The following is a 25,787-nucleotide window of genomic DNA, read 5'->3' as shown; positions in this document are numbered from 1 at the left end:
AATAATAATAAATGTGAAATCCCATATGTTGGAACGTCAATGTCTGCACCACTTGAGAATAGAACTGCTTTTCTTCCGCTCATAAATAAAAAAATGTAAACTAGCAAATAATTATTTTTAACAATTAGTAACTTTTTATAATTGAAAAAATACAAAGCGTTTAAGGAAAAGGATAAGGGTCTCGTTATAAAAAAATCCCTTTTGTCCATTAATTATGTTTAATTTGGGTTCTGTACTTTTTTTTTAAATTCATGTCTGTATAAAACACTTATTTTTGCTAACACCGTAAATAGTTAAAAAATGCAATTTGCTTAAAAGAGCCAAATTTCTTTGAATTAAATATTTTCATTTCTCAATCAATTCTGTTAACTAAATATTATTTTTAGTAAAATTAAACAGTAACAAAATCAAACATATTTCCTTTAAAAAAAGTTAGATTTTAAAGTGGCGCAACTAGCTCTATCCTTTTCCTTTTCGGGAATAGCAATACCTTCTGCAACGTTACTCTAAAATGTAAGTGGATGTAAGCGGTATGGGAGTCAGACCCGGCCATGTCACTGCTGCCAGTGTCACCAAATAATGACATCAAAACCTTAAAAAACGACAATCAGAGACAAGTCTTGTCTCTGCGACAATGTTATTTTCCCTAATCTTCAAGTCCTTGTCGACTATTAGCAGCAGGTTGTTTCGAACAACTTGGTATAAAAATAAGTAGCAGTGTGACAGAAATCAGAGCTGTTCAAGGTACGTTAAAAAGACGCCATTCACCACGTAAAATTTTAAAGTCAATGTTAATTCAAATATTGACTACTACTTTCAGAGCAAAAACTTTTTCAAATCCTGGACGTAACGTAAAAATACGTGTATATTGAATAGGTTGCAATTAAGGAATTTTTGGTCTAGGAAAAACTGCCCAGGTCATCATGAGCGCAGACTTGGATGATTTTGAGCGCGAGCTCATGCAGTATTCCGAACTGGGGCCCATTCCGGAAATACTGGCTCCTCCCCCAATAACTATCCAAAGATATCAACAAATTATCAGGGAGAACAACGCCGCTAGTATATTTGATGCTGACTACAGCTGTCCAGAAACTACAGCGTATACAGCTACTAGCCCAGCTACTAGCGAAGACGAAGAAAACAATCCGGAGGCGATTCTCTACAGAAATGAACAGCATGTGACTCGCGTTACTTCAGGCCGAGGACGAGGAGGCCGAAATATATTTCATCCACCTGGACATCAAGTTGGGTTGTCGGAAGATGACCTGGAACTGATTCGAGATATTAGAAAGGTAGGCATACACTCTACTTGAACTTGCAAACATGTTTTGGGATAAGTAATCTAGAAGAAACACATTTTTTCAATAACGCAATGCTCAAACTAGAGATGAAGGAAATAGGCGTCATCGGAGTTTTAAAAGCCAAAGAATCAGGAGCACATTAGTTGAGTGAGTTTGAAGTTAATTTCGAACTTTCAATGCGAGCAATAACTCAATCATTAAGAGAGAAGAGATACAATCTCTTGCGACACGCAGTTTTGCTTAATTATTTGATCTAATCCAATAATTAATATCTGTTTTTCCTCAGGTAGCACCACTAGGATACGCAAATGAAATTACGGAAAATGCAATACGCGCCCACCAGAGAGCCAAACGACTGGAGCGTGCAATGGAAGAGATTAAAATAGCTGAAAATAGTGGTAAGGCCCAACCAGATGTAAAATCTGATACAGAATCGGTAGCAAATACTTCAGCTTCATCGCCTTCAAGAAAACAGATCGATGAGTTTGAGGATTGTATAAAGCAGGAAACACCATCTCCTTCAAAACCAGGTCTAAAGACGGAAAGTCAACACGTTTCAGTAGATGAGCCAGCACCTGTGCCGATCAGCACGCTACTTAAACAGTGCAGGGAAAGACACAAGCAGAAACAGCACCGATTGGTACGGGAAAATGAGGCAAGTTCCGGTAAAGATGAAGCTGCCTTGTGCAATAGCGTGCCAGCGGGAAGTCAAAAGACTCCCAAGAAAAAGTCGTCTAATAGACCAGACGGAGAAAATAGCAAGTATGAAAATTTGCCGTGGAGGCAAAGAACTAATTCGCCGCCTCGGTTTCCTTGGAGCGGTAAGAAATCAAATTGTCAACGATTGAGCTTGAAGTCGTTGCAAGATTTTCCACCTTTACCTTAGTTGATTTGACAACTTAAATATCCAATCTAAAATTATTATTTTCGAAGCTGCCTCCTTTTGGGAGCGCGCACCTTAGTAATTGTTTGTACATTGTCTATTATTATACAGACAAATCCATGCTGATTAAGACAGAATGACGCTGGGTGGAAACACCTTTGAAAGTGGTTAATAATTAAACAGTTTTTATTAAGAAAATACAAGAAAAACATTTTAATTACTGAACCTTCGTTGGGGTTTTTACCGATTACAGAGCTCAGAATTACAAAAAAACCTACATATTTGCCATTTATTTAAGTTAAGGCAACTGCTAATCAGTGAGTAGTTTATCTGGAAGCTGAATTGTGTTTGTTTACGGTTGTTTCCAAGTTGAAAGTAGACAGTGAAAAATGAACATTAAGCTTTTCGCTTACATAAAACTGCCTGTCCATCTCTCAAGTCTGAATGCCAAAGAAACGTGCGTGTTATTGCAATGGAATGCGCCTTAACGGCAATCATTCCACCTAAGACTTTCCATTGCAACTACAGCCCATTCTAATGGTTAATGTGCGTCAAAGAAGGGTTTTGTTGGACGTGCCCCATACTTCTATAATGTGGATGATCGTGAGACCAATGAAATAATTGTTTCGGCTTTTAAGAGTTATGTGATTCTTTTGAACGTTGTAGAGAATATATTTTTTTTAATTGGAAATCAAGGAAATGTTTATCCTGATCATTAGAGACAAGCCAAAAACTAAGTTGTAGATAAGTTCTATATTGTTGAGACGGATTAATTTTTTTACTTTTTAACTTGCTTGTTGGGTATTTTGTCTAAAATAAGACAGCATTTCCTCACGTCTTTTATTACAGATTGATAAATAGTGCTCTTATTTCGCATTAAGAATTCTGTCTTTTTTAAAGACAAAAATTTTTGAGGCGAAATACCCAACAAGCAGTTTGTGAAGCAAGAAGTTCGGTTTTTCTTGAAGCAAAAAAACGTTCACAGCATTATTCAATAGAAGTGCGTGAAAATGGCCAAGTATAGAGAGGGTGTTATATTTTTAAATTATGCGATTTTGACTTAATTTTTAATAAAAGATAGTTGAAGTCTTGAACGTCCAAAATCTATTCCTAGTGCCTTTATAGTTTATGGTTTTTAGTTATAATTTTACAAATTTTAGAATAAATTTTTATATCGGAAGTACGATTTTCAGTGCCTGTTGACTGTCCAATTAGGTGAAACTGTAGCTTTCCTTAAACACATCATTATTGTAGCAGAACCTATAGAAAAGCTGCCCGCCACTGCAACAGGCGTATGGTAACAGCCATTGGGAAATGTCGAAATCTGGAAAATATGTTGCGACAATTTCCACGAACTTTTGGTACCTTGTAGGGATCTTTTTCAGTTTTCTAATCACTGGGCGCTTTTCTGCTTGGCTGAACAAAAGCTCTAACTCGTTAACGTTGGGATCGTCTTCATGTTTCGGTTCATTATCAGCCTTTTGAATGTTTGCTTTAATTTTATCGTTAGACTTGGATCGAGCGATTTTTTTGGGGCACCTATGGGGTACTCAAGATAAACAACGAAAAACAGTGCTTGCAAACGAACGCCGCACTTGCAGGATTTGCGGTGCAGCTTTTCCTCTGGTTCGGGCAGTTGGAAAATCATGCTGGGCAAAGTGCTGCCGCCCAAAGTGCTTCTTCTGGTGCTCCAGCTCTGTTTGGTCCGAATTGTTCCTTCGGACTTCGTTTGTCCCAATATTCTAAACCAATCTTTCCCATGCAGTTTTATCAGAAGGTTCTCCAGCGAGTACAACGAGGCGTCTCCAGGGTGTTTTCGAAAATTCCGTTCCAACAACCCTTGCAGGAGGCCAAGGTCCCAATTCAACTGTTTGCCTTGAACACCCAAAGAACGTCAGCAGTGTTTCTGACTGAATTTCTCGAAGGTGGAAATTCACCTTTCTTTTTAGTAACCGCTTTATCCAATAAGGGCTTGATTTGAAGGAACCTTGTTCCATATGTGTCGGCGCGCCACATTTGCATCAGTTTTCGCTCCTCTTCCTCCAACTTTGACTCCCTCATCCTGCTCAGGCGGGCCGCGCATTTTTGCCTTACTTTCTCCGACAATTCCCTCAAAGCCACTCCTTTGGAAATAACCGCTTGCTCCCCATTGGCCATGTCGTAGAACAAAACGTTGCATGTGTGAAGGGTTTTGAGTTTCAAGTTCAACTTGTTGCATTGGGAGGAGCAGAAGCGCACCATCTGGCACCGGGGGCATATTTTGAGCGTTTTCTCTTCACCTCGTAAGCAGTGGTAGCATATAAGGTATTTTTGAGGGTCGTCCAGACCTGCTGAAAGAGCACACGGTTGTTGAGTGGGGATTTGAACAGTTTCCTCCAATTGCATTTTTTCAGCACTTTACTTACCTGGCAAGGGCAGGTTTTTCGGAGGAATAAAACGGAGATTAAGAGTCCGCTCGAACTCCAGATGCAGCGTTTCAACGGCATCGGCTTCTTGAGGCTTGGGCCCCGTTTTTTTGTCGGATTTTTTGGCTTTCGCCTTTACAGGTTTTTTGTGCGTGTTAACGAAGTCCAGTACTGTTTTAACATGCGCCTTATCCAGGCGATCGTGCTCGATTTTTCCATATTCGAAGAGTTTTTTCAAGTTTAGCAGAAGATCTTCCGGCGCTAAGTATAGGGAGGCCAGGGTGGCGAATATTTCTGAACTATTCAGCATATCTGTTAAACGGTAATAATGACTAAAAAAAATATTCTGTACCACAATCATTTATATCGGTGAGTCGCAAAAAATCGCACTTGAGAGTGTCGATGCGTAAAATATTGGCAGAAAAAAATATTAGAAACAAGCGGGTGTGTACACATTGAAGAAACTGCAGTCAAAGGGGATTCAACCTTGAATAAAAATATGGCCATATTTTTATTCAAGGGTTGAACTAAACTTCAACCCCGATCATACACACTATAATACAAGTTTGCATCCCCTTTGATTGGAGTTTCGAGACTAAATTAAATTACCTTCCTCAGTCAGTTCAAATAGCAAATATGCAACGTCCATCTGCACTTGTTTGATTAGGGTTTGTCGTGCCAAACTCCTCAAAAATTCCTTGACTACTCCCGCGTAATGTTTGTCTTTTTTCGATTTATCGCGCGGCGCTTTCTTGGGGGCTTTCGGAACAAATGCATCGAAAAACGTGTCTTCGTCTTCGACGAAAGCCGTCGCATTTTCGGAATTTGCCACTCTAGCCAATACGTTCAGCCCCACTTCGAATAGGGCCGTAAGCATGGCCTTGCACTTGTCCAGAGGAAGAACGTTTTCGAATCGCTTTAAAGCGAACAATGTCAGAATGTTCCCCATGCCATAATCCAGTTGCTTGTACGGGTCGAATGCATCGGCTTTTATTAAACATTGCACAAGTTTCACATTGCCTGCAACCAATAGTCTTCATCTAAGGTTTACTGGATGGATTTTTGCTGTTTTACCTGCAAGCACGGCCAGTGAAAGCGGCGTATGCCCCAAATACATTGCGCTTAAGTCCAAATCAGTCCCAAGCAATATCTTGGCCACTGCACAGAAATAATTCGACTGATCTCCTTCGAAGTCCGTTCTCATGCACAACAAGTGAAGCACGTTTTTCCCGTCATCGGCAACTTGAAAATTTTCCGGCAGTTTCCCCGTAATGCCATATTTCCTATCAATCCAGTGATTTGGGGAGGTTTTCACGTTGGGGTTGCAACCATATTTTACGATTATTCGGCAAATGGTCGTGTTTGCCAAGCTGGGATTCAAAGAGGCCGCTATGTGCAGACACGAAACGTTCTCATCTATTACAACGTCGATGTCTGCATTGGCTTTAATCACCTGCAATGAGGGGATTTGCCACAGGAAATTTTTAAGAAACCGGACACCGTCCACCTCTTTGACTAAGTCGGGATTTTCAGTGAAAAGCGAAAGAACCAAAGGAGGATGGGGCACTTCGCACCCACTGGGGTTGGCGCCGTAATCCAGAAGCGTCATTATGGTCAGTTGGATCGATTCCAGACTCAAACTCCGATCAGATTCTAGTTGAGTTTGCTTGGCGAACTTATTGCGGTTACAGCTTAAATCGAAAACGTAGGTAGAACTGCAACTGGGGCGCAAAACACCTGGCAAACAGTAGCGGATAAGGTTGCAAACTTCTGGAAACCCCCTCAAGTACCTTCGGTCTGTTCAAAATTGGAAATTTTGCGAAGCAGATCAATAATGCGCAAATTCGAGCAGGGTAACTGCTGATTGCTGCCCTCCTCGCGACAGGTGGATGTTTTAGAGGAATTAGTCGTGGAACTTTGAAAAGACTTGATGTCGTACCACTTGGGAAGCTCTGGCAGATCGCAGCGTTCGCTGCCTGGCAAAAAGGCCTTTTCCCAATCCTTGCAACTGTTCTTCTGGGCAATGTACTTTAAGAAGCATAGCGATAAGGGCGTCAACTGCTCGTCGTTCAGCTGGTCAACCTTGGCCCCGAAATTTGTTAAAATCGCAATAATGTCCTGCTGGTTGCTGGCGGCAGCAAAAAACATTCCGCTATTTCCTCGCGAGTCCGACAAATTTGAATCGATTTTATTGTTGCGAAGACATTCACTAACAAACCCCTTTTTGCCCTTATGGCAGGCCATTAGGAACTTTTGGCCGATCTCTTCATGCGCTCCCGCTGCCCCGAATTCCTTCCGGTTGCCTTCAAGTTGAACAGTTTAAAACCTTTTTCGTAGATTTTCCCACCAGTTACCTAAAATGAGACTGGGGACGCTGAAATTCACCATATCTTCGGAGTGGCGATGCTTAAAGGCGTGCTTTTGCATGGAAATGAGGGAGTTTTCGTTGTTCCAAGCCCAAACCTCATTCACGTGCACCAATTTGAATGCCCCCGTTTCGGGTTTGGTTGACGTTCTTTCGACCAGTCGGTCTAGTTTTTTTGCCAATTCGTCCCTGATGTTTCTGGAAAAAATGTTAAATCTGGGAAGATTTGGGCCTTTGCTTCTAAAGTACCTGTAAAATATTTCTTGACACCAAATGTTCTGCAGTTGTTCCTCTAAATTCTCCAAATCAACAGCGCCTTCTTCTTCGGCGCAAGCACAACCATCTGAGTAGTTTGCCAATTGCGCAGTTGAAGCCGGTAAGTTGAAATCCTCAATATCTTCCGCATTAATATCAGCGACGATTTCTAGACTTTGTGATGAATTTTCCGAAGGAAAATTTTTGGCTGCTTCGTGAGTTTTTTCTAGGAATAGAAACAATGCTGAATAGTTGCAGCTTTAGTCAAAAGCCAGGAAAAAATGGAAAAATTTCCAATTTCCAAAGGAAAAGATGTGCTCAGTCACAAAATCAATCAGCAACATTCAAGCAGCTTTTGCAACTGATGAGCCGCTTAGAGCGCAGAAATGTTGCAGCTTTATCTTACGTGTTAAAGTGTAAAGTTGCTCTTTTGCCTGCAATTTCTCACTTCTCTCTGCCGGTTGTTGCCGGCTGCAGCAGTTCTTGCACTTGTTGACCCTCCTTTCCAAGCTTTGGCGAATCACTATGAACGTTTGCAGAGTTTCGTTGACTTCGTGAATTTTCCTTTTCAAGTTTTCCATTCTTTCAACCGCCTGCCCATCAACTGAACTCATCTCCTCTTCCTCCTCGTCGGCCAGTTCCTGATGGAAAACCTTAATTGTACAGTTATCGCTTCCAAAAAAGTGCTCATCAAACAGTTGAGTGTGGAAAAACAAACTGTTGGGGTTACGAATCTCTTCGTTGAAAACCCCACTAAAATCCACGTTGTCTTCATCAGAACCCACACCCAAATGCTCCAGAGCCAGCTGGACTAAATCGTTTTCATTCTGGTTCAAAGGAACCATGTATTTGGTGCATAAAAGCTTCGTTTTTGCTGCTGCGCTGCTAGCCAGACTGGGAACTGAATTGCCTCCAATCACGCAAGCCAAACGGCTCAAGAAGAACCCATTCCAAAAGCCAACGTCTTGTGTTCCATCAGGGTGGGTTAAAATGCCCGGTCCAAATCTGCGGTGTTTTTGAAAAAGCCCTTGAAAGTGCGTGCCGTTTTCATAAAACACTTGACTGTATCCCTCCAGTTTATTGGCGTAGAATAAGCCGTCGTAAAAGAACTTTTCTCCGTTTTGCTGGGCGAAATAAAATCCGGAGCCATGAAGATTGTTAAGTAGAACGCTGCCCTCATATGAGTCCTGGCCCCATGTTAGTTTTTTCAGTTCCCGTTTTGGCTTCGGGATTTCTTCCACTAATTCTGGACTTTCCTCGCTTATAGTTGTTAAGGAATTGACGACTGTTTCACTTTCCGCCCAGAGGCTGTTCGAAGCTTCTCCCTTACCATCTTGCAAATTGTAGTAGAAAATTTCGGAGGAAAATCTTGGTTTTATTGACATTTTCTTGACACCGTTTTGCCACCTTTTGTGGCAAAACCGCATATTTCCCGCAGACCGTCCACAAATTCATTAAAGCTCAATTTTTCTATGTATTTAAATCCATATTGATTACTACACTTGTAAAGTCTGATGCATGAATTATATGCCATTATAGACCGTTAATAAGGAAAATGCACAGAAGAAATAAAGTGCATGCGAGGTGTTTCATGTTACAACGTCTCATTTAACGCCCATTTAAATAAGCAAGAAGGTAGCTGGAATGTCGGTTGTTTACCACTCATTAGTGCATAGTTTCGCACTTGGTTTTAATTTCATTGTGCTATTCCCAAGATAATTATTTTAATAAAATGCTTGCAGCAAACCCAACAAACTGCGTCTTTGTTGCGGGACTAGAAAAACGGGAAATCTGAAGACAATTGGTGTTAGTTAACGTGTAAATAATTCGTTGCTCTTTGCCAGTTTCCCGGAAAACGTAAAACTTCTGGCGTTCGGTAAGATGCATTCGAGACCTCGACCATGTCCACAAGAGCTTTTCTCCCAGTGCATTGCCCTAGAGGACGTTCGCAATCAATAGTTTCACTAAACCTATGGAAATCCTTATTTGGCTAAACCAATGATTGCTTCAGGAGTTGAGCATTTTAACAGGAATTTTTAGATGGAGTTTGCTTTTGATTGTTTCCCCGGTAAAACAAAACATCGAAAAACTTTTTCAAGAACAAAGATATTTTATTTTTCTTGCGAATGGAAGATTGATCACTTTTGATTAGCTGAACGAAACCACTTTTCTTGCACCCATAGGCTCAGATAATTGTCTGTTAATCTCACGGTTGTAGTCCAATATGGATGCAACAAATTTTGCCATCTAATTACTTCGTGTTATTATTCTGTGGTTTTTTCTTCCCTCATGGGTTTTTCCATCAAAAATCTTCGAACGCACTGCTGCCGTATTGGTATGGCGTAGCAATAGAATATAGAGCTTTCATGGAAAATCAATATGAGCGGAACCGCCCATTTTGAGCCCTCTTCTTTTCTCTGTTAGTCGTTCTAGAGCTGTGCCAATGCGTAGTGATAAAGCGTAGTATTTGTGCCATTCCCGAAGTTTCAGTTGATTCTCCTTCGGTATTGAGACGACAATTTCTCAAAAATTCTGCTCTACGCGAGTAAATTTAGAATTGGCCTCAATTGTGATTGCAATCCTGGTAAGTTGCGAATTTTTCAGATTTACCTTTTTGGGTTCATAATTTGTTCGAATATGATTCACAGTTATTTTTAGTTTATACATCTGAAACATTTATGCTGCTTTTAATTGCCTGTTAGCTTTTGTAGTGATATTAAATTTGTAATTCCTACTGATTTATTTTTATGAAAATTGCTTTTTTTGTATTAAGTTCAAAAAATGTTTGGATTTTTAAACAGCGCTCATAATTTAATAGAGTATGACGCACATTTTAGTTTTATTTTATACTTTGCTGAAAAGCTCCATGTTGACATCAAATCATGGTTTTTCTCTATGTTTAATCAATTTTTACTGAAATCCGATAGACAGAGGACTAAACAAACATGTTAATATTTAATGTTGTTTTGCTWGAAAGCATTTTTAAATAATTGCCGCCGATAAATCACATGTTCTTTGCCAATTGTGGTGCATATTTTACATTTAGTCTGCAAGTAAAAGCTGGAAARACTGAAAAGTCCAATATKAAAAAATTCGCAGAAAAATAATGTCAAATTCTTAAGCCTCTTTCCTAATAGTTCGCACTTYGAYAGCAATGGGGAAAATTCTATTTTGCTGCTGGAAAAGACTAAAAACTTTGATTCTTTTGTAGTTCACTATGTGGGCAATTTTTGGAAGATTTCATRGTTGCTTATCCATSTACGTTAATATTGCGTCGATAGTTTTTGAAGTAAAATCTCCAAAAATWGCTGCTAATGTTCTGGTCGGCATAAATAGAGCTACATGAAAAAGTCGCAGTTTATCAGCAATTTCAAATCCCAAGTTTAATTTTTTYCGACTTATCTCGTACTTAATGGAATTTTGAACTAACTCTTCTAACTAACKCTTCCTAATCTTCCATATATGAGTATTTGGACGTTATCTGCCCGGAAAATCTTGGCGACAAACTTTTCAAGTCAAACTTCTCTCAACTTCGGTTTAAAGTGTTATTAAAGCCCCCGAATCGAAACACGCGCCGAGCGAAGACAAAGCAACAGTGAAGATACATGATGTTATTAAATCTTCTGCTAAAGCTGAAAGTGGCATTAAATCCTACCAACTAAATTCTTATTAGTTTCGAATTTCTCATCCAAGGCGAAGTCTTATTGTGATTCAAGGCATGGAAATGAGTCTGCTTTAAGCCGCGCAGCGAATTAGCCAATTAGCAGGGGAAAAAGTACCAAGCTGTGCAAAAAGTGCTTCTTTTATCAAATTTCTTCTTTGTTTTTACGTTTTTCGGCCACGTGTAGTTCCAAAGTCTTCGATGTAAAGGCCAGCAATTTCGCTTTTATGACCTCCAAGCAAATATTATCCCTTTGATGCGAAAATGCGATTAGAGCCTCTTTGAATATGCGACCTGAAAGTGGCTTTTGGCCTGCCCGTTTGAGGCTTGCTGGGAGATTATAATAGCAAACTGAAAACTGTAGTCTTACTTTTTGCCGCGAAAGTGTACAAAATGTACAATTTTTAATGGCCATGCCACTAGCGGCTGCATTAGGCTTATTGACCACAAGATAAATGACCGGAAGGAGGAACTGGCTTGGTCCCTTTAATTAATAATGGGAGAAGCCCCAGACTGGGAAATGGAGAAAAATCAAAATATCCTAAACGTATTAAACTGTTCAGTTTTTCGGGCTTGCAACAGCGGGGAAACCATCTCTGAAGCCAGCCATTCATGCTCTTGAAACGTCTGGAAAAATTGTTTTTGATGATGAGCGGCTTCAATTTGATATTCTTAATTGGTCTGTGTATAATTACAGTGTAAATTTGTATGGAATTTCAATTAATCAGCCGAATTTACAACGAGAACTGGCCTGTTATTTTGCCATTATAATCAAGGAGAATTGTTGCTTCGAACTCCGATTATTAAAGGACGAGATTGTAATTTGCACCTGTTAGGAGCGAAAACCGATACTTTAAAGCCCAAATCCGATTAACTCAGTTTGTAACATGCGAAGCTGCTCGTGCATCGGCAGGTTTAACTAATCATTTGCCCGTAGATTCTTTGTAGATCAAGTAATTATGCTGCGTTAAGCCGATAAAAATTGAAAACGAATTGTAGATCATTAAAAGTGCTGTCGTTATATTAAATTGGTTTTGGTCGGAAAATAAACGCGAACAGAACAGAAGATTAAAGCTGAAATTTTGATTTGTGACCGCAGATACGGAACTGATTTCCCTCAAAATGCCTCAAAAAACTGATTTACTATTTTTCTAGAACAAAGACGCTGGAACTTCCTGATCCAAAATACCGTAAAATTAAGACCCGTTTTGAGTAGTTTGGAAGCCAAAGCCCGCATCCCAATGTAATTCCGGTTTATAGCAGCATAAAAGCTAGTAAACCCTCTTGGTACTGATTACATGATTGACTGAAACACACAATGTTCTGCTGAAAGAAATGTTCCTCATTGATAGGAAAAATTTGGAGCAAATTTGGAACAAACTCGATGTCCTTATACTGTATTATTTCATATTTTTATTGAAGTATTATGAATTTTAAATGCCAAACAAATCGTTAGTAGATGGGACTTCCGAAACGTCTGAAATTCGAGCAGAATTTTCCATTAACCATATTTCTTTGTTGCAGATCACAGCTCATCAAGACAGCCCTTTACATTCATCGCAATTTGCTCGCCACTCTAAGTTATGAAGTAATTTCGCCACAGAAACGTACACTTTGCTGGGACCAATTTTCGTAAAGTGTTCGAACTGTTTTCGGTTCTTATTTCTGTTTATTTGATAAATTTGACGAATCCTTAGTCGCCCTGAGTGACATCAACGTCCCGCAAGTTATGTAACTGTTAACGTCCAGAAAAACCAGCACATCGTTTATTCAATTTGGGAGAATTTCATAGTCAAGGTAAGACTTTGACGACTTTTTTTAGCTTTGAGTTGTTGTTGTTTGAGTGTTTTCTTTGGTGTAATGCGGAAATAGAAAACTAGCACTTTTTTACAGTATTTTTGCTTCAAGCAACCGCGTTTGCTGGGTCCATTAAATACCTCTCCAAGTGATCTAAAGTAAAGTGAAGAGCCCTTTCCCTGTGGGTATAATCTTTGAGTAGCAGGCACTTAATTGCCTTTTGGCTCATTGACTTTCCCTTATTATTTATTCAGGTTCAAAGTAGTTAATCTGAAGTAGAACAGCATCTGTGCAGCACAATTCGAACCAGAGTCGGAAACTTTCGTTCCAAACTCCAAGACTTGTGTTGAATATTTACCGTCTGACTGTGAAACTTTGCTATTGGATTATCCGTTTGATTTATCGGCGAAAATGGTCAAATATTTACCGAAGAACTGCGATTCGGTAAAACGGCTAAGGCCAACCGAGGGTTCGCTGGTTAGAGGGATTTTATTTTTTTTGTAAATTGTAGGGTTTCACTTGGAAAACTTTATGGTTTAAAATCCCTGTTTTTACCGAGGATAATTCAGGAGCTTTTCGTGGTGTCTAGGGGAGTTTCTCCAGCAACAGAGGTTAACAACTCCTAAGTACATTAAGTACATGAGGGACGTTCCTCTAAATTTTTAATTCTATGTCACCCTCGGTTCGTCTCTATTAGAGAACGAGGAATGAAAGACGGAAAGAAGTAAGAAAAAGAGGAAAACCATCAAGTCGCTGACAGTAAAAAACGAGGAAATTCTCTTCGGCGTCATTTGCTGAATCTGTTGTTATCTATTTTGCCGTCAGGGAGAAATTAGGCAAAGTCGAGATAGGTTTCACGCTTGACCTGATTATTTATTAATTAAGGCCCGTCTGCTGGAAGGGCGGAAACTTTTTAAACAGAAACTCTGCAAATTGATTAACATTAACATGAACTAGATATTCATAAATAAATTTTATGTGGCAGCTGGAGAGGTTTTCGGGTTTATAAGCCGTCGTAGCAGCAAAATATCTTCTGGATTATCACTGGCTAGAATATTTTTGCATTTTTGCAAACATGAGCCCTAATGGTTTCCACCTGGTTACTTAAAGATTGAATATGTTGTGATAAAATGAGCGCATTCAGGTAAAACCTGCTGAGCAATATTGAGCGAAAACAACCCTATCAATCATCGCAGCGGCCTGGCGCCACTATTCGCACCACTTTAGTGCCCTCAAATCCAAGTTTCAACCTGTATGTGTCAATTTTCCGTATCATATTTCCAAACTTGTAGCGATTTTCTCTCCAGGGGTCTGTCACTGTGCATTACATATCAGATAACCCGAGATTTATCCGGAATTTATTTCGAATTAGGCGTTTGCAGAACTTGGCTTACTCTGGATGACCTGATTTTTACGAGTCATTTCCCAAGAAAGTAAACAATTTCTGGAAGCTTTGACGATGCTTTGCAAAAGCGGCTATTTTTATTTTTTATCGGGATTTGGAGCGATGTGAAACAAAAACCTGGATTTAAAAAGGTCGACGTTTTGCTCTCTTTATTGAGGCATCTTTGCTTCCAGCCCCAACCCCCGCAACATGTTAATGTTAATTACCCAAACCAATCAAAAACTACTAAACGGTTTACATTCTATGAAAATGGATTAATTAGTAAACGTTTAGGAAAATTTCCGCTTTAAAACTGAATGCAAATGACTGAGGAAACACACATTTAGCGAAAAGTTGAGTTTTTCCTTTCAACTGAGTGATATGTTGCAGTTGCGTGGCTAATGTGCATGCTATAACAGTATTTGCACATTTCCAGGACAGTTTGCAAGAATTTCGTGTAATAAATTAGAAGCGATAGGGCTGTGTGGAGGCTTTGTACTTTATAGCAATAAAAAAAAATTGAGAACTTTTTGCCTTCTGGTTTGAGTTATTTTCAAAAACTAGCCGAGAATTGGTTTAACCTTTGCTTGTTGCACAAGCAACGAGAAGCTCTATAATTGCACACAAAGATCTTAAGACTATTTTATGTGTAAGATAAATTAAAGCCCAAGCATTAAATGCGTTGACTGTTTGATAAGATTCCCAAGTCTCAACTTTCAAGGCAATAGCAGCTTATATCGCGGTACCAGTCCTAACTAATGGAGGTTTTAATTATATTCGTCAAGAAATTGAGGCAATTTTCGATAATAAAAGTAAATTAGTTTGCCGCTTGCCTCTGTGCAAACCAGCTGTGAATAATTCATTTTCATTACTTAAAAATAAAGGGTAATTACCGTTTCTGCACCTATGTAATGGAAAATTACCGTGCAATTTCCTGATGGACTTTGTGTCAACTTTCCGGCCTGTTTGAGGATATTTCGTAGCTTAGAAAATATTAAATACTGTTCTGTTGCATCGAACAATTTTTTTCTGAAAGTGTAGAAATTTTACAGTTGAAAGTCAAAAACAGCCACGTAAAAGCTCCATAAAGTCTATGCAGAAAGTGAACTAAAAGAGTTTTTATAACACTGCAACTTGGGGCCATTTAAAATGGATGGTTTCCTACTGGAAAAATGCCAGGTTTCCGCTCAACGACTCACAGATTAATATCTTTGCAGTTCGGGAACAAGGTCAAATAATATTGGGCATTAAAACCCACTAAAGTCGAATATTTTCCAATAGAAACAAGGTTTCAGAGTTAAAATCCCCATATTTTATTAATTAGTTTTGTTGGCAATCTTCTTGAGTGTTCAGCCAAATGCAGCGACGCAAAAGGCACAAAACACATTAATGTAGCCGAGGTGCACGTCGCTTAAAGTTATCTGCTTGATGTAGCGGAAGATTTGGTTTCTGGAAAAATGCCGAATTCGATCAATCCAGCAACCGCAAAGGCCTTAAACCAGGTCATTTATAATGAGAAATTAATGTTCCTTTGCACCCTCACACTGAGATATTGGGAGCAAAACCAACAATTCTATAGAATTTTCCAATTAATTCATCAAACTGTCCATAAAGCAACTTAGCAATTTCCCAGCGAATTAAGTCTTCATTACTCGCAGATTTGCTATGGAAACTAACAATCAGAACTTCAGAATGCCCTAGTTTAGCTCGCTTCCACTCTATATTCCGGAATAAATGACTACCGCCGACCTCGTTGGATCCTTCCGGTCCTCCGAATACAGATACTAAATTTTGCTTTTTTTGAGTAGTTGGTATCGCTAATTAAACGTTGCTCCTTTGCCTGCGGTTTCGAGGTCTTTTGTCCTTTTACAGGCGCAGATACGGTTGAATTTGCCTGAAAAATTCCAGGTGACAAATAATTAAACCCTGGCCTTTGCCCTTTAACGTTCAGGCACAAAACCTGTTAAAATCGGGTTTTTACTCAATTAACAGGGCGATTAGAAGAAGCCAAATTATGTTTTACTGGTTACGATCTAGACGATCTTCTCTGGCTGCCAGGATGGTTTTAATAATTGCTTTTTCAATTTTTCCGCCGTTGCCAGTAATATCGATCAATTTATTTTTAATCGCGAAGCATGCTAAATCCTCCTTTTTTAATCTCTTGCCGTAAATACGCAGTTAGACAGGGGAAGACTGATGATATTGAGTCCGTGTGGAACAGAGTGGAGGATATTTTATTTGCTCATTCCCAGATGGAAAATGCTTCTGCTTTTTCTGTAGCTAAAGACTTTTTGTGTGGTTTAGTTTGCAAAATAATGTCCCTTTGCAGTGTGTTGATGTCTATATCTGTTTTTTTGATATTTAGATTTAGAGAAATCGAAGTTTCAAACGCGCAAATAACGAAGCTTTGGAATGGTGAAATTTAGCGCTTTTGATATGTTGACGGTTTTTTCGTTTGATTAGCAAATGTTCGGAGAATTGCGGTAAAATGACTTATTTTTTTATATCATTATTATCTGAAAGCAAGTGAAAGTCTGTCAATAAATTAAACGCGAAAAAATGCAAATAGGAAAAAAACGCTTTGCTGATCAGCATTTGAAAATTGCGCTCACGAAGCAATTATTCAACGATTTGCATGTTCACGCATACTCTCTTACACGCGTTTAATTGCTGAAACGCGCAACTTTGCTGAAAAATCGCACTTTACAACATCAGTTTTTATTGCTTGATGTTAGACGATATTTTTCTGGAGAAAAACGCTCTAAAACCGATAGAGAGTCATCACTTATTCACACCATTATTTGACTTAGTTGCTTCATTAGCTCAAGTGGTCCATGGCTGGTTTCCCAGACTATGACAAACATAACGGAAAAACTCATCAAAATCCGCTGTAACGTTGATTTTGAATCACTCTGTATGGAAATAAGGCAAGGCTTGAACTTATAGAGTCGCTCGGAGCTGTTGTCTTGGAAGGGTTTGAGCAAACGAACAGTTTCCCGACAGAAAACTAACGAGTTCGGGCCCCAAAACCCCCCAAACATAAAATCAGCCCAATTCAATCGCAACCTTATATGAACTTTAAAGTTATAGGACTACAGAAACGATTTCCTAATAGCTGGGGCAAATCCCACATTTACAAACAGAGCAGGGTTTAAAAATTCCCGACCACCTCACAACACGCCACCACGTCCAACAAGGACCATTTCCTACTAATAGAACTGTTCTAGATCGCAAACGGCACATGGGACGTTATTTTTGGCTTGTTATGGCCGTATTGTGTACAGTGCAGTGCTGTGTTGAGTTTTCATGCCATTCGCATGCCAGTTTTGAATGCATACAATCCACCAAGACCACCATCACTGACTATGTTCCCTTGGATTGCAGATGCACGGGTCGGCTGGACTGCATTCGGCGATGGCGATCAAGCGCCAACGCAGAAGACGCGAACGAGAGGCGAAAAAGAGAGCATTAGAGCGAAGATTGTCCTCCAAAACGAACAGTATTGATAGCATGGAGCATCTGCCGAATCGAAGAACGAGCTACCAGCACGTGGAGAGCTACCAAGTAACGTCCATAGGTCTGCTCCATATAGGGGTGTGTTTTCTGGTCCTGGGACTGTTCCTCATTGGATCAGGACTGTTGCCGGACGATCTACTGTCGTGGAAAACTGGCGGTTGGTGGAACGAGCTCACCATGACCGGAATCTTTGTTACAATCGTGGGCGTTCTTCTGATCGTACTCAATAAGGTTGTGAGCCGCAAGGAGGAGCAAGAGCTGCAAGATTACGTCCAGACGCAACTCACACGGTCCAGAAGCGGCCACAGATTGGAGCGTGATGTTGAGACTGGTTGTTTGACCACCAAACATCACAGACAGCTGCTGGAAAAGCAACGGGAAGACACTAAAAATCGTCTGGAAGCTACCGAGCTTGCCTCCATCCATTCGCCGCTATCTAAAGCAGCGCCGGTTACGATCCTAAACGGCGAGGCCTATTTGGAGAAAATCCTGGAAGAAGACATGGAAAGGTGCGAAATGGAAATTAAACCGCTGGAATTGCGCGAAACCATGTCCACTACCACTACAGCCAGTGTGAGTCCGGGGACTCCGTCGGAATCCAGGGAATTAATAGCCAATGGAAGACAGTACAGCTTCAACTCTAGACAGTACTAGAATTAGTGACTTTCACCGGCAGTAGTATTAACGACTTGACGAGAGGCTCAAATAAACGTTCAAGGGGTAGAAGTGAGGAAGGAATAAAGGCTGCAACACTTTCAATGTGCGGATGAATAATTACACTAGGCCTGGGTAACTCAGGGAAGTTCTACGAGTTGGCGCAGGGCTGCGCAAATGGCTTGGTGCTCCAACTCAAAGCACCGGCGCACTAACTCGGTCCCATTGCTGGGAAAATGTTGATCACTTTGGTTGGTTTTAGATTTGTTTTAACGTCAGTATTAAAATACTGGCAATCTTAAGGTATTTTCTGCCAAAAATTTGAAAATAAATTTTGCTATAACACTCGCCTCTTTCGTCGCTGAATTTCGCTTCCAAGCTTCAAGAATTTGGGACAAAAATCAAGTGAATGTTTATCAAAAAACGAACAGAATAAGCGGAAATTTACAATAAATTATTTGGAAAACTCGTCACCCCCATCCTTCTGGAGACTCTGCAGTTTGTTAAAACTGTTTTGCTGGGTTTACTTCCTACTGAAAAACGCTCTCTTTTGAAGAGTTTCACCTAAAAATACCAACAAAATCTGGTCAAACGTATTTTACGCGAAAACTTACAACACGACTTACGACACATTTATAGTTCTCTATGAATTATTCAGGATTTTTGAGTGTCGAATTCGAGACAAAAAAGAAAATAAATTGCTGCCGTTTTTTTTCCGAAAATCATTAAGATTTTCTCAAAAACCGACTACAAAACTAAATTATTTTCTGATTCTCTTCTTCTCTCCTGACAATCATGGGGGGTCTTTTCAGCGAAGAAAGGAAAAAATAATTTTGTTACAAAATTCGCCTCATTCATCGCTTTGCAGGGAATGTTAGAAAACCCTGGTAAGCTTCGAATTTATAATTATATAATAATAATAGATTTATGTAGTTTTGTACCGAAAGTAATTAAGATTATCTTGATAAAACGGCCAGAGCAAAAGTTCGTAAAAATAGTTTGAAAAAATCGCCAATTTCCTCGCTTTCAAGATTTTAAAAGTTTCTTTAACATTTCAGGTCTGCAATTTAAGAAAGTTTTTCTTACGCAATTATTTCTACGCAAAAAACGCATTATTTTCTAAAGTTTTACTCAAGAATACTAGCAATCTTCAGATATTTTCTGTGAAAAATTTCCCAATAAATTTTATTGGGGCACTCGCCTGCTTTACAGCTGTGTAAAAATTATGCAAAAAGACCAAAACATCGATTTTAAAAGAAAACTCGTGGTCTTCTTAATAGTCTTTTTCGAATACCTTTGAATTTGGGACAAAATCGAAATAAAGTTCTCTTGTTTTTTTTCGAAAACAATAAAGTTTTCCCAAAAAACCATAAGAGAATTCGAAAGCATTGTTGGTAACAAAACCATTTGGAAAACTCGTCACCTCCATCGATCTGTTAAATTTTTAAGTTTCTTCAAAATTTCCGATTTTTCCCGTTTGTGACCAAGAATTTTCAAGCAATCGTTCCTACAGAAAAGGTAACTGAGTTAATTTTTAAGAGTTAGCAGTACTGTGCAAATGACCTGGTGCGCCAACCCAACGCACTGGCGCAATAACTCAGCTCCGTTACTGGTAAAACGTTACTCATAAACAATGTTGATGACCTTTTCTTTAGATGTTAGAATTCCAGTCTCGGTCATCGGCATGAGTTGAGCTAAAACTCATTAACTCAGAGAGCGGTCACAACTCAAAAGCGCAACTCAACACAGAGTTACCCAGGCCTAAATTACACCAATTGGTTCAGTATTAGCTGCTCCGTAAGCGCGAGGTTTCGGGGATTAGTTTCTAACAAACGAGTAAGGAATATTGTTTTCGTCCAAAAAAAACTGCGGATGCATCAGAATTTCGTTGCGCTAAAAATACAATTGCGGCTTTGTATTTAAAAAGCTTGAGCCATTTCTCCAGTAACAAAATATCTTTTGTATGGATGTTTAAAAATTCCAAGTTTGGCTGTGTAATCGGCGCCCCGTAAAGAGTAATTAACTTTCCAAGATTTTTTCGGGATTGGACTCAAATTCTCAAGATAATTGGGATTTTTTCCAAGAAGTCTTGATCAACAACACGCCCTGAAGTAAACCAAATGAATTAATTAACTGCGTTCTTGTTCTTGCTAGATTACACTACCAAACGTACAAAGGCAACAGAACAAAGTGCGATTTTCATTAAAAACATGCTTAGTTTGCAAGTTTTCCCCCCGTCTATTATTACCTGAATTAATTTAGTAGACTACAATGAAGACAAAGGACACAAAACAATCCGCATAATATTCTCGAGCATGTTTATTCTTTCAACGGGAATTGATATCTTGCGCGCCCTGTCTGTTCTGGCCCTTCTCGTATGAATAGAATTTTAAGCATGAAAGCCGTCTGAATCTGGAAAATGCCTTAGTAAGGCAGATATCCATTTGTTTCATGTTTTATAGGAATTGGAAAAATAAATATAAATTGGAATCAGAAGGGTACAAAGTAAAGAGTATTTTGCCTACACGCACCAAATAGGAAAAAACCCAGTATACATACATATGGCTTTTATTGATGTTCAGTATACTTTTTTATGGTTGTATGTATAGCCAAATACATGTCATGATCGTTACGACCAACATACGTATTCCAAACACAACATATATTCAATACCAATCATACTATCAGCATATCTAACTATATATTCTCTATTTCTAAATATACGTATGAATGCAATTGGTACTTGTAAAGTTTACAAATTATAAACACGTTTTTTCAAATGCACTGTGATTTTTTAAATCTAAAACTATTTTAAGGATTAACGAGTAAGACGTTGTTGCTATTGCGATTAATACTTTAATAGAAACGTCATTAATTTGCACCAAAGAGTGCTCTAAGTTAGCAGTTCTAAATGGAAAAAGCTTAACTAGATTTTTTATTTAGAATTCACCATCCATCACCAGAATAAGTAGCGTTTTCAGCAGCATCTGCGTAGAAGTTTGAAATAATAAAAATGATAATTGCGCAATTAGCGGGATTTTAAACCTGTTGCTCTAGCAATTTTATCGCAACGTTTCGCTGTCTCATATAACTACCATCTCCAGAGTTGCGATTGCCAGCCGAAGCAGCCCCATGATTTGCCATGAAAATAAAACTGTGTTTTCCATTCCAGAACGTGGCCGCCATCGGTTGTCTCACTCGCACACATATGTGCCTATGGGAGATTCACAATAGATGCGTGCTGCCACGTTCGAACTTGATACCTTCGCGGCTTAAAAATTTCAGTGTTAAGAGCCATAACGTTTGAAAAAATTTGTCATTCTATTTCGTTCCTTATTGTCCACCCTATAAAGATGGTAGGCGCGCTAGAGAAACTTCTGGAATAAATTTCGGTCGACGACGGTCTGAAAACCAGAAAAGAACTGATCGCTCAATTATCATTGTTATTACTATTACTAAGTTCCAGAAGTGAAATTTTCCTCATTAAACTCATCCTAGCATAGAAGTTAGCCGATAATACTTAAAACTACTTAAGAAATTTCATCAAATGAATATTTCTAAGATAAGTAGCGAAACGAACAGCTCATTAGCCCTCAACCGACAATCAAAATCTTGCATTCAGCATAATCGACTATTCCTTGCCACTTTGAGCCTCAAAAGAGTAAAATCTTAGTAACCAAGTTTCCGTTTTAGGTTTCCCCAGCTACTACTTGAACATTTTCGTGATATTATTAAAAGGCTGAACGTTTAATTTTTAAGTTTTCTAGGAAATTCTCTAGTCGATTGTAGGAAATTAGAAACGTTGATAAGCTCTGAATTTATTAGGTAATTTCGCAATTTGAATGTTTTCAATTGCCAGAAGGTGCATGAAACCTTTTGGAAATGTTGTTTTCAGTTTGGTTGTTCACGTGTCGATAAAACTATTTCTAGATGTCGTACCTTCTTTAGCATTTTACAATTAAAAGTATTTTATAGCATAATATACAAGAAATTATTCACATACATACCTGTATATCTACTAATATTCGCATGCTGTATGGCAGGCAAACTAAATGTGTGTTTTCGTTAAAAGTTTAATTGTATAAAATTTCTATTTGTCTGTTACTGTCTATTTGTTTTGATTCATACTACTTAAATTCGTTTAGACACCTAAATATTTATAGATGTAAAGTGGGATTAATAATAATTTGTCAAAGGGTTTTAGGTGGATTTTTGACTAAACCAAATCTAGCTTTAAGCTTTGAATAGCGACTGCAATGTTTCTTACTTTTGTACATACAATACTCTTTGGATCATTCAATAAACCTTTTAAAGTACTTTGATCTGTTTAATCTTTTCATACATTTTGGTGTCCTCCATTAGTCAATTTTAGGGACTTACTCTCAAACATTTTTTCTCAAGCTGAATCGTATCGAGACACGTCCGACGAATTATTTTGCATTCGCCGACTATTTGGCGTCTTGCTCATGGTTTAAGAGGAGGCCTTGAGGACGTCGGCTTGATTACACGTATTTGCATTAGGGGACGTTTATGGGAAACTTGAGAAAGCGATTACTCTGCCAGAGCTGACCCAGATTGGCCTCAAAACATTGATACATGTGGAGCCGTAAAGATGCTTAACAGGTTTCGTATTTTAAGCTTTTTCGGTTCACGTCGATTATTTGCTGTTTTACCATAAGGAAAACCCGCTTCATTTGGTCCGAAATCGTTGTTCGTAGTTCTTTCGCAAATTGTTAACGAACGGTCTTTCTTAGATATCCCCAAAGCGAAACAGCTAAACTTCATAAGCTCAGTTCTGACCTCAGCAAAAGTTTCATTTATTATTTTGCCGTCAGGATCCATAACTTTTTTCATCAAAACAGCATAAAGCGACTGGAACAACCATTGCCTTGTAAAGGTTTGGGAAATTCCACATGTTCAGGCTTTGATAGGCGAAAATTAAATAGGTATTAAACGCTCGAAACTCTCTGGGGATTTATTATTAATATAAAACGAATGGAAGGGAATACTTACATAAAATTAAGTGCTTTATTGTCGTAAATCTGATAGGCGATAATCTTTTATTGCGGGCTTATGCTCAGAATGTTTCGCTGTTGCCGATGGAATTACATATTTACGATGAAAGGTATCAGAAACCCTTAACTTTATTGCTGTTCTATACAGAATGTAGGTACATTTGGGGCGGTTTTTGCCCTGATTTTGCGAACTGAAAGAGCTTTCGATTTACCATTTAGATGATTTTTCTAAAGTTCCCAATTAAAAATTGAGCGCATCCCGAGGCCGGAAATTTGTCAAAAACTCATCTCTTCAAGCCAGAAAAGCTTCGTTCAGCTTATACTTGGGGCGACTTTCTGTTATTTCTTCGGTTGACAGCTGAATTATCTTTCCTGGGGATCCGATAATCGCATTACTGATATTTGGCGTAATTAAGTGGCAAACTTTCCGAACTAAGCAGCACGATTTCCAATGTTAAGAGCAAAAGTTAAGGAGGTCAAGCAGACGTGGGTGGCCGGCAGCGAAATCGGAAATTGCAAATATAAACCATTTCCCTAGTTTCTACAGACTGATTGGGGCCCGGAGTTTTACAACTATTTTAATTTGTACTTAATTTCCCTAGCTGACGAACTTAAGGACTTTTTTTGGATGCATGCAGTATTGCCATGATTGCCATGAAATGTCATATACCCACTAATCTTTTATTTTTCTGGGCATTTTGTAGTAAAATGATTGGGGCAATGCCAGCAGTGGCAGTACGCCATGAAAGACGCAAAGGACAAGACAAAAGAAACAAAAGACCCAGCCAACTTTACATAGCCGACCATTGGCTACCGCCTAACAGTCCAAGCCCTACTCCCAGTCCGGGTACCAACGACGATGGTACCGAAAGACTGCCAGAAGTGTACTTGTGTGGAAATGTAAGCGCTAATTTCCCGCATTCAAAATAGGCGAATAATCCGCACACTTTTTCTTAACATCAGCAAATTGCGCAGTTGGCTGGAGGCAACATATTTCTGCTAAACAAAAGCGCCTTAATGTCGGTTTTCCCGTCGTGGCGATTTTCTCTTCTGTTGCCCCACTTCTTGGTGTCGCACGTAATTTTTTTCATTTCCCCAGTTTATCTGGAAACCCATGATTAAGCCGACTATGACCATGATGAAGTGGTTTCGATTCTTCTTGACGTGAATGTGTGGCCACTGAGTCGCGTTGCAAAAATGATAAATTGCACCATTTGCTTCCATTAAACAGAAGAAATATGTCGCCTAGCTGGCTTTAAGAGAATAATAAACATGAAGTTGCTAACAAGAATTAATGGCTTACGGAGCGGGAGCATTTTTTCAGGTAACAGCTCTTCAAGTGGTGGTAGGCTCCCTTCTAGCAGGAGCCATTTGTCTGATTGTGGGTCTAGTTCAGCTTGTTCCAAATGCTGCCGATGTGGATCACAGGTATTTTTACATTGGCATGGGCGTCATTCTATTGGCTATCGGTTTTATAATGACGGCAGTCAGATGTTTTGTCATGCATTGCTATAGACATTCCAGAATAGTGATGGAAGATCCCCAGCCTAATTTAGATGCTGTTAACAGTATAGATGTGATAGTTCAGAGACGAGATACCCAGGTTCGTAGATTAGGCTTAGCTGCGTTGGGAAACGTTCAGTAGATTCCAGCTTTTTGCATTAGGCGAAAACTGGCAGAAGCGAAGAGGCTTTTTAGAATTCATTGGGCCATAAAACAAAAATTTTCGCGATATTTTGGATTTCAGCCTACAGCAGCCCAGTGGATAGATGCACAGGGTGTCCCGTAAGCAGATGAGCATGAAGAATTCTCAAAAGAAATTTAAAAAATTTCCACCAAGTTTTCACGGGATCAATTGATATGATTTCTAGTCTAGTTTCAGTTTCAACTGCCAAAAACGACTCGTCAATGCTTTAGCAATTTAAGACACGTTGAACTTTTTAATGTAAAAACAAAAATTGAAGGTACGCTACTTGACAGAAGCTGCTGCAATGGTCTAATAAACGTTTTGGATAGAAAACAAGCAATTTGGAAAAAATGCGCACTAGAAAAATGTCCAGTTTAATTGAGCTTTTTCGCTCCAATGATTTTCTAAATACCCGAAAAAAATTAAGCGCGGTTGGAAAAAATCGACAATTTTTTAAATTAATCTTTGCTTAAAAATTCAAACGCTTACAATTTGACATTAAGTGGGAAAAATGCGCACTTTAGTTCTCAATCCAGCACTGTTTAATTGAGCTTCGTAACTCTACGGTGCTCTAAATATAAAAAAAAAACTGAACGCGGGTTTGAAAAACTGAACATTAACTTTTCTTGGCGAAACTGAAAACGTTCCTTATTTAATATTTCAAGTAGCAAATGTGCAGTTTAATTCTTTTTTACCAGTCTTTGATTAAGCTTTTTTGATCCAAATATCTTTCGTCGTTCTTTCAAGAAGCGACTATTTTCAAAATTACTTTTTTGCTGAAAAATCCCAAACGCTTGCAACTTGACATAACGTGGGAAAAAATGCGCACTTTAGTTCTCTATCCAGCAGTCCTCAATTGAGCTT

At 39.0% G+C, this 25,787-nt stretch overlaps 3 protein-coding genes across 6 annotated transcripts in view; 2 read left to right on the top strand and 1 right to left on the bottom strand.

The window, feature by feature from the left end:
- Window positions 1-550: 550 nt before the first annotated feature.
- On the top strand, window positions 551-2,932 carry LOC109545365. Of its 2 annotated transcripts, XM_019916029.2 has the most exons (4): window positions 551-744; window positions 904-1,292; window positions 1,588-1,699; window positions 1,754-2,932. In XM_019916029.2, exons 2-4 carry the CDS (start codon window positions 924-926, stop codon window positions 2,185-2,187), a joined length of 915 nt encoding a protein of 304 aa, XP_019771588.2. In that variant the 5' UTR covers window positions 551-744; window positions 904-923; the 3' UTR covers window positions 2,188-2,932. The 2 variants fall into 2 exon arrangements, with proteins under 2 accessions (XP_019771588.2, XP_019771587.2); XM_019916028.2 differs by having other exon boundaries at window positions 1,588-2,932.
- Window positions 2,933-3,265: 333 nt separating this feature from the next.
- Window positions 3,266-8,684, bottom strand: LOC109545364. 2 transcript variants are annotated; one of them, XM_048663796.1, is made up of 11 exons: window positions 7,616-8,684; window positions 7,204-7,435; window positions 6,944-7,152; window positions 6,380-6,892; window positions 6,097-6,326; window positions 5,664-6,042; window positions 5,199-5,609; window positions 4,590-4,901; window positions 4,122-4,511; window positions 3,780-4,059; window positions 3,266-3,723 (listed from the first exon to the last, which is right to left on the bottom strand). In XM_048663796.1, exons 1-11 carry the CDS (start codon window positions 8,634-8,636, stop codon window positions 3,396-3,398), a joined length of 4,305 nt encoding a protein of 1,434 aa, XP_048519753.1. In that variant the 5' UTR covers window positions 8,637-8,684; the 3' UTR covers window positions 3,266-3,395. The 2 variants fall into 2 exon arrangements, with proteins under 2 accessions (XP_048519753.1, XP_048519752.1); XM_048663795.1 differs by having other exon boundaries at window positions 4,122-4,514; window positions 7,616-8,683.
- A 948-nt stretch (window positions 8,685-9,632) lies between these two features.
- LOC109545381 overlaps window positions 9,633-25,787 on the top strand; it is a 19,576-nt gene continuing 3,421 nt past the window's right edge. The window contains exons 1-4 of one of the 2 annotated variants that reach the window (XM_019916046.2): window positions 9,633-9,793; window positions 12,395-12,667; window positions 23,941-24,136; window positions 24,561-24,839. In XM_019916046.2, coding sequence (XP_019771605.1) covers window positions 23,945-24,136; window positions 24,561-24,839 — 471 coding nt within the window. In that variant the 5' untranslated portion in view covers window positions 9,633-9,793; window positions 12,395-12,667; window positions 23,941-23,944. Of the gene's footprint in view, window positions 9,794-12,394; window positions 12,668-17,435; window positions 19,514-23,940; window positions 24,137-24,560; window positions 24,840-25,787 lie in introns of those variants that run through there. The other variant, XM_019916045.2, reaches the window with a different exon arrangement.

This window comes from Dendroctonus ponderosae, unplaced genomic scaffold (assembly GCF_020466585.1).
Source record: "Dendroctonus ponderosae isolate FM_Combo_2020 unplaced genomic scaffold, Dpon_F_20191213v2 Dpon_F_20191213_2, whole genome shotgun sequence".
In the NCBI taxonomy this organism is placed as follows: Eukaryota; Metazoa; Arthropoda; class Insecta; order Coleoptera; family Curculionidae; genus Dendroctonus; species Dendroctonus ponderosae.
The sequence above is the reverse complement of the archived record's forward strand: the minus strand, read 5'-3'. Positions and strand labels throughout refer to the sequence as shown.

Bases quoted from the DNA above. Each gene is read 5' to 3' on its own strand.
- LOC109545364 (XM_048663795.1), bottom strand. From the start codon at position 8,636: ATGCGGTTTTGCCACAAAAGGTGGCAAAACGGTGTCAAGAAAATGTCA. The intron at 7,436-7,615 runs GTAAGATAAAGC...TTCTATTCCTAG, and splicing joins GCAACTTTACACTTTAACAC to AAAAAACTCACGAAGCAGCC. The intron at 6,043-6,096 runs GTGGACGGTGTC...CCCTCATTGCAG, and splicing joins ATCCCGACTTAGTCAAAGAG to GTGATTAAAGCCAATGCAGA.
- LOC109545365 (XM_019916028.2), top strand. From the start codon at position 924: ATGAGCGCAGACTTGGATGATTTTGAGCGCGAGCTCATGCAGTATTCC. The intron at 1,293-1,587 runs GTAGGCATACAC...GTTTTTCCTCAG, and splicing joins TGATTCGAGATATTAGAAAG to GTAGCACCACTAGGATACGC.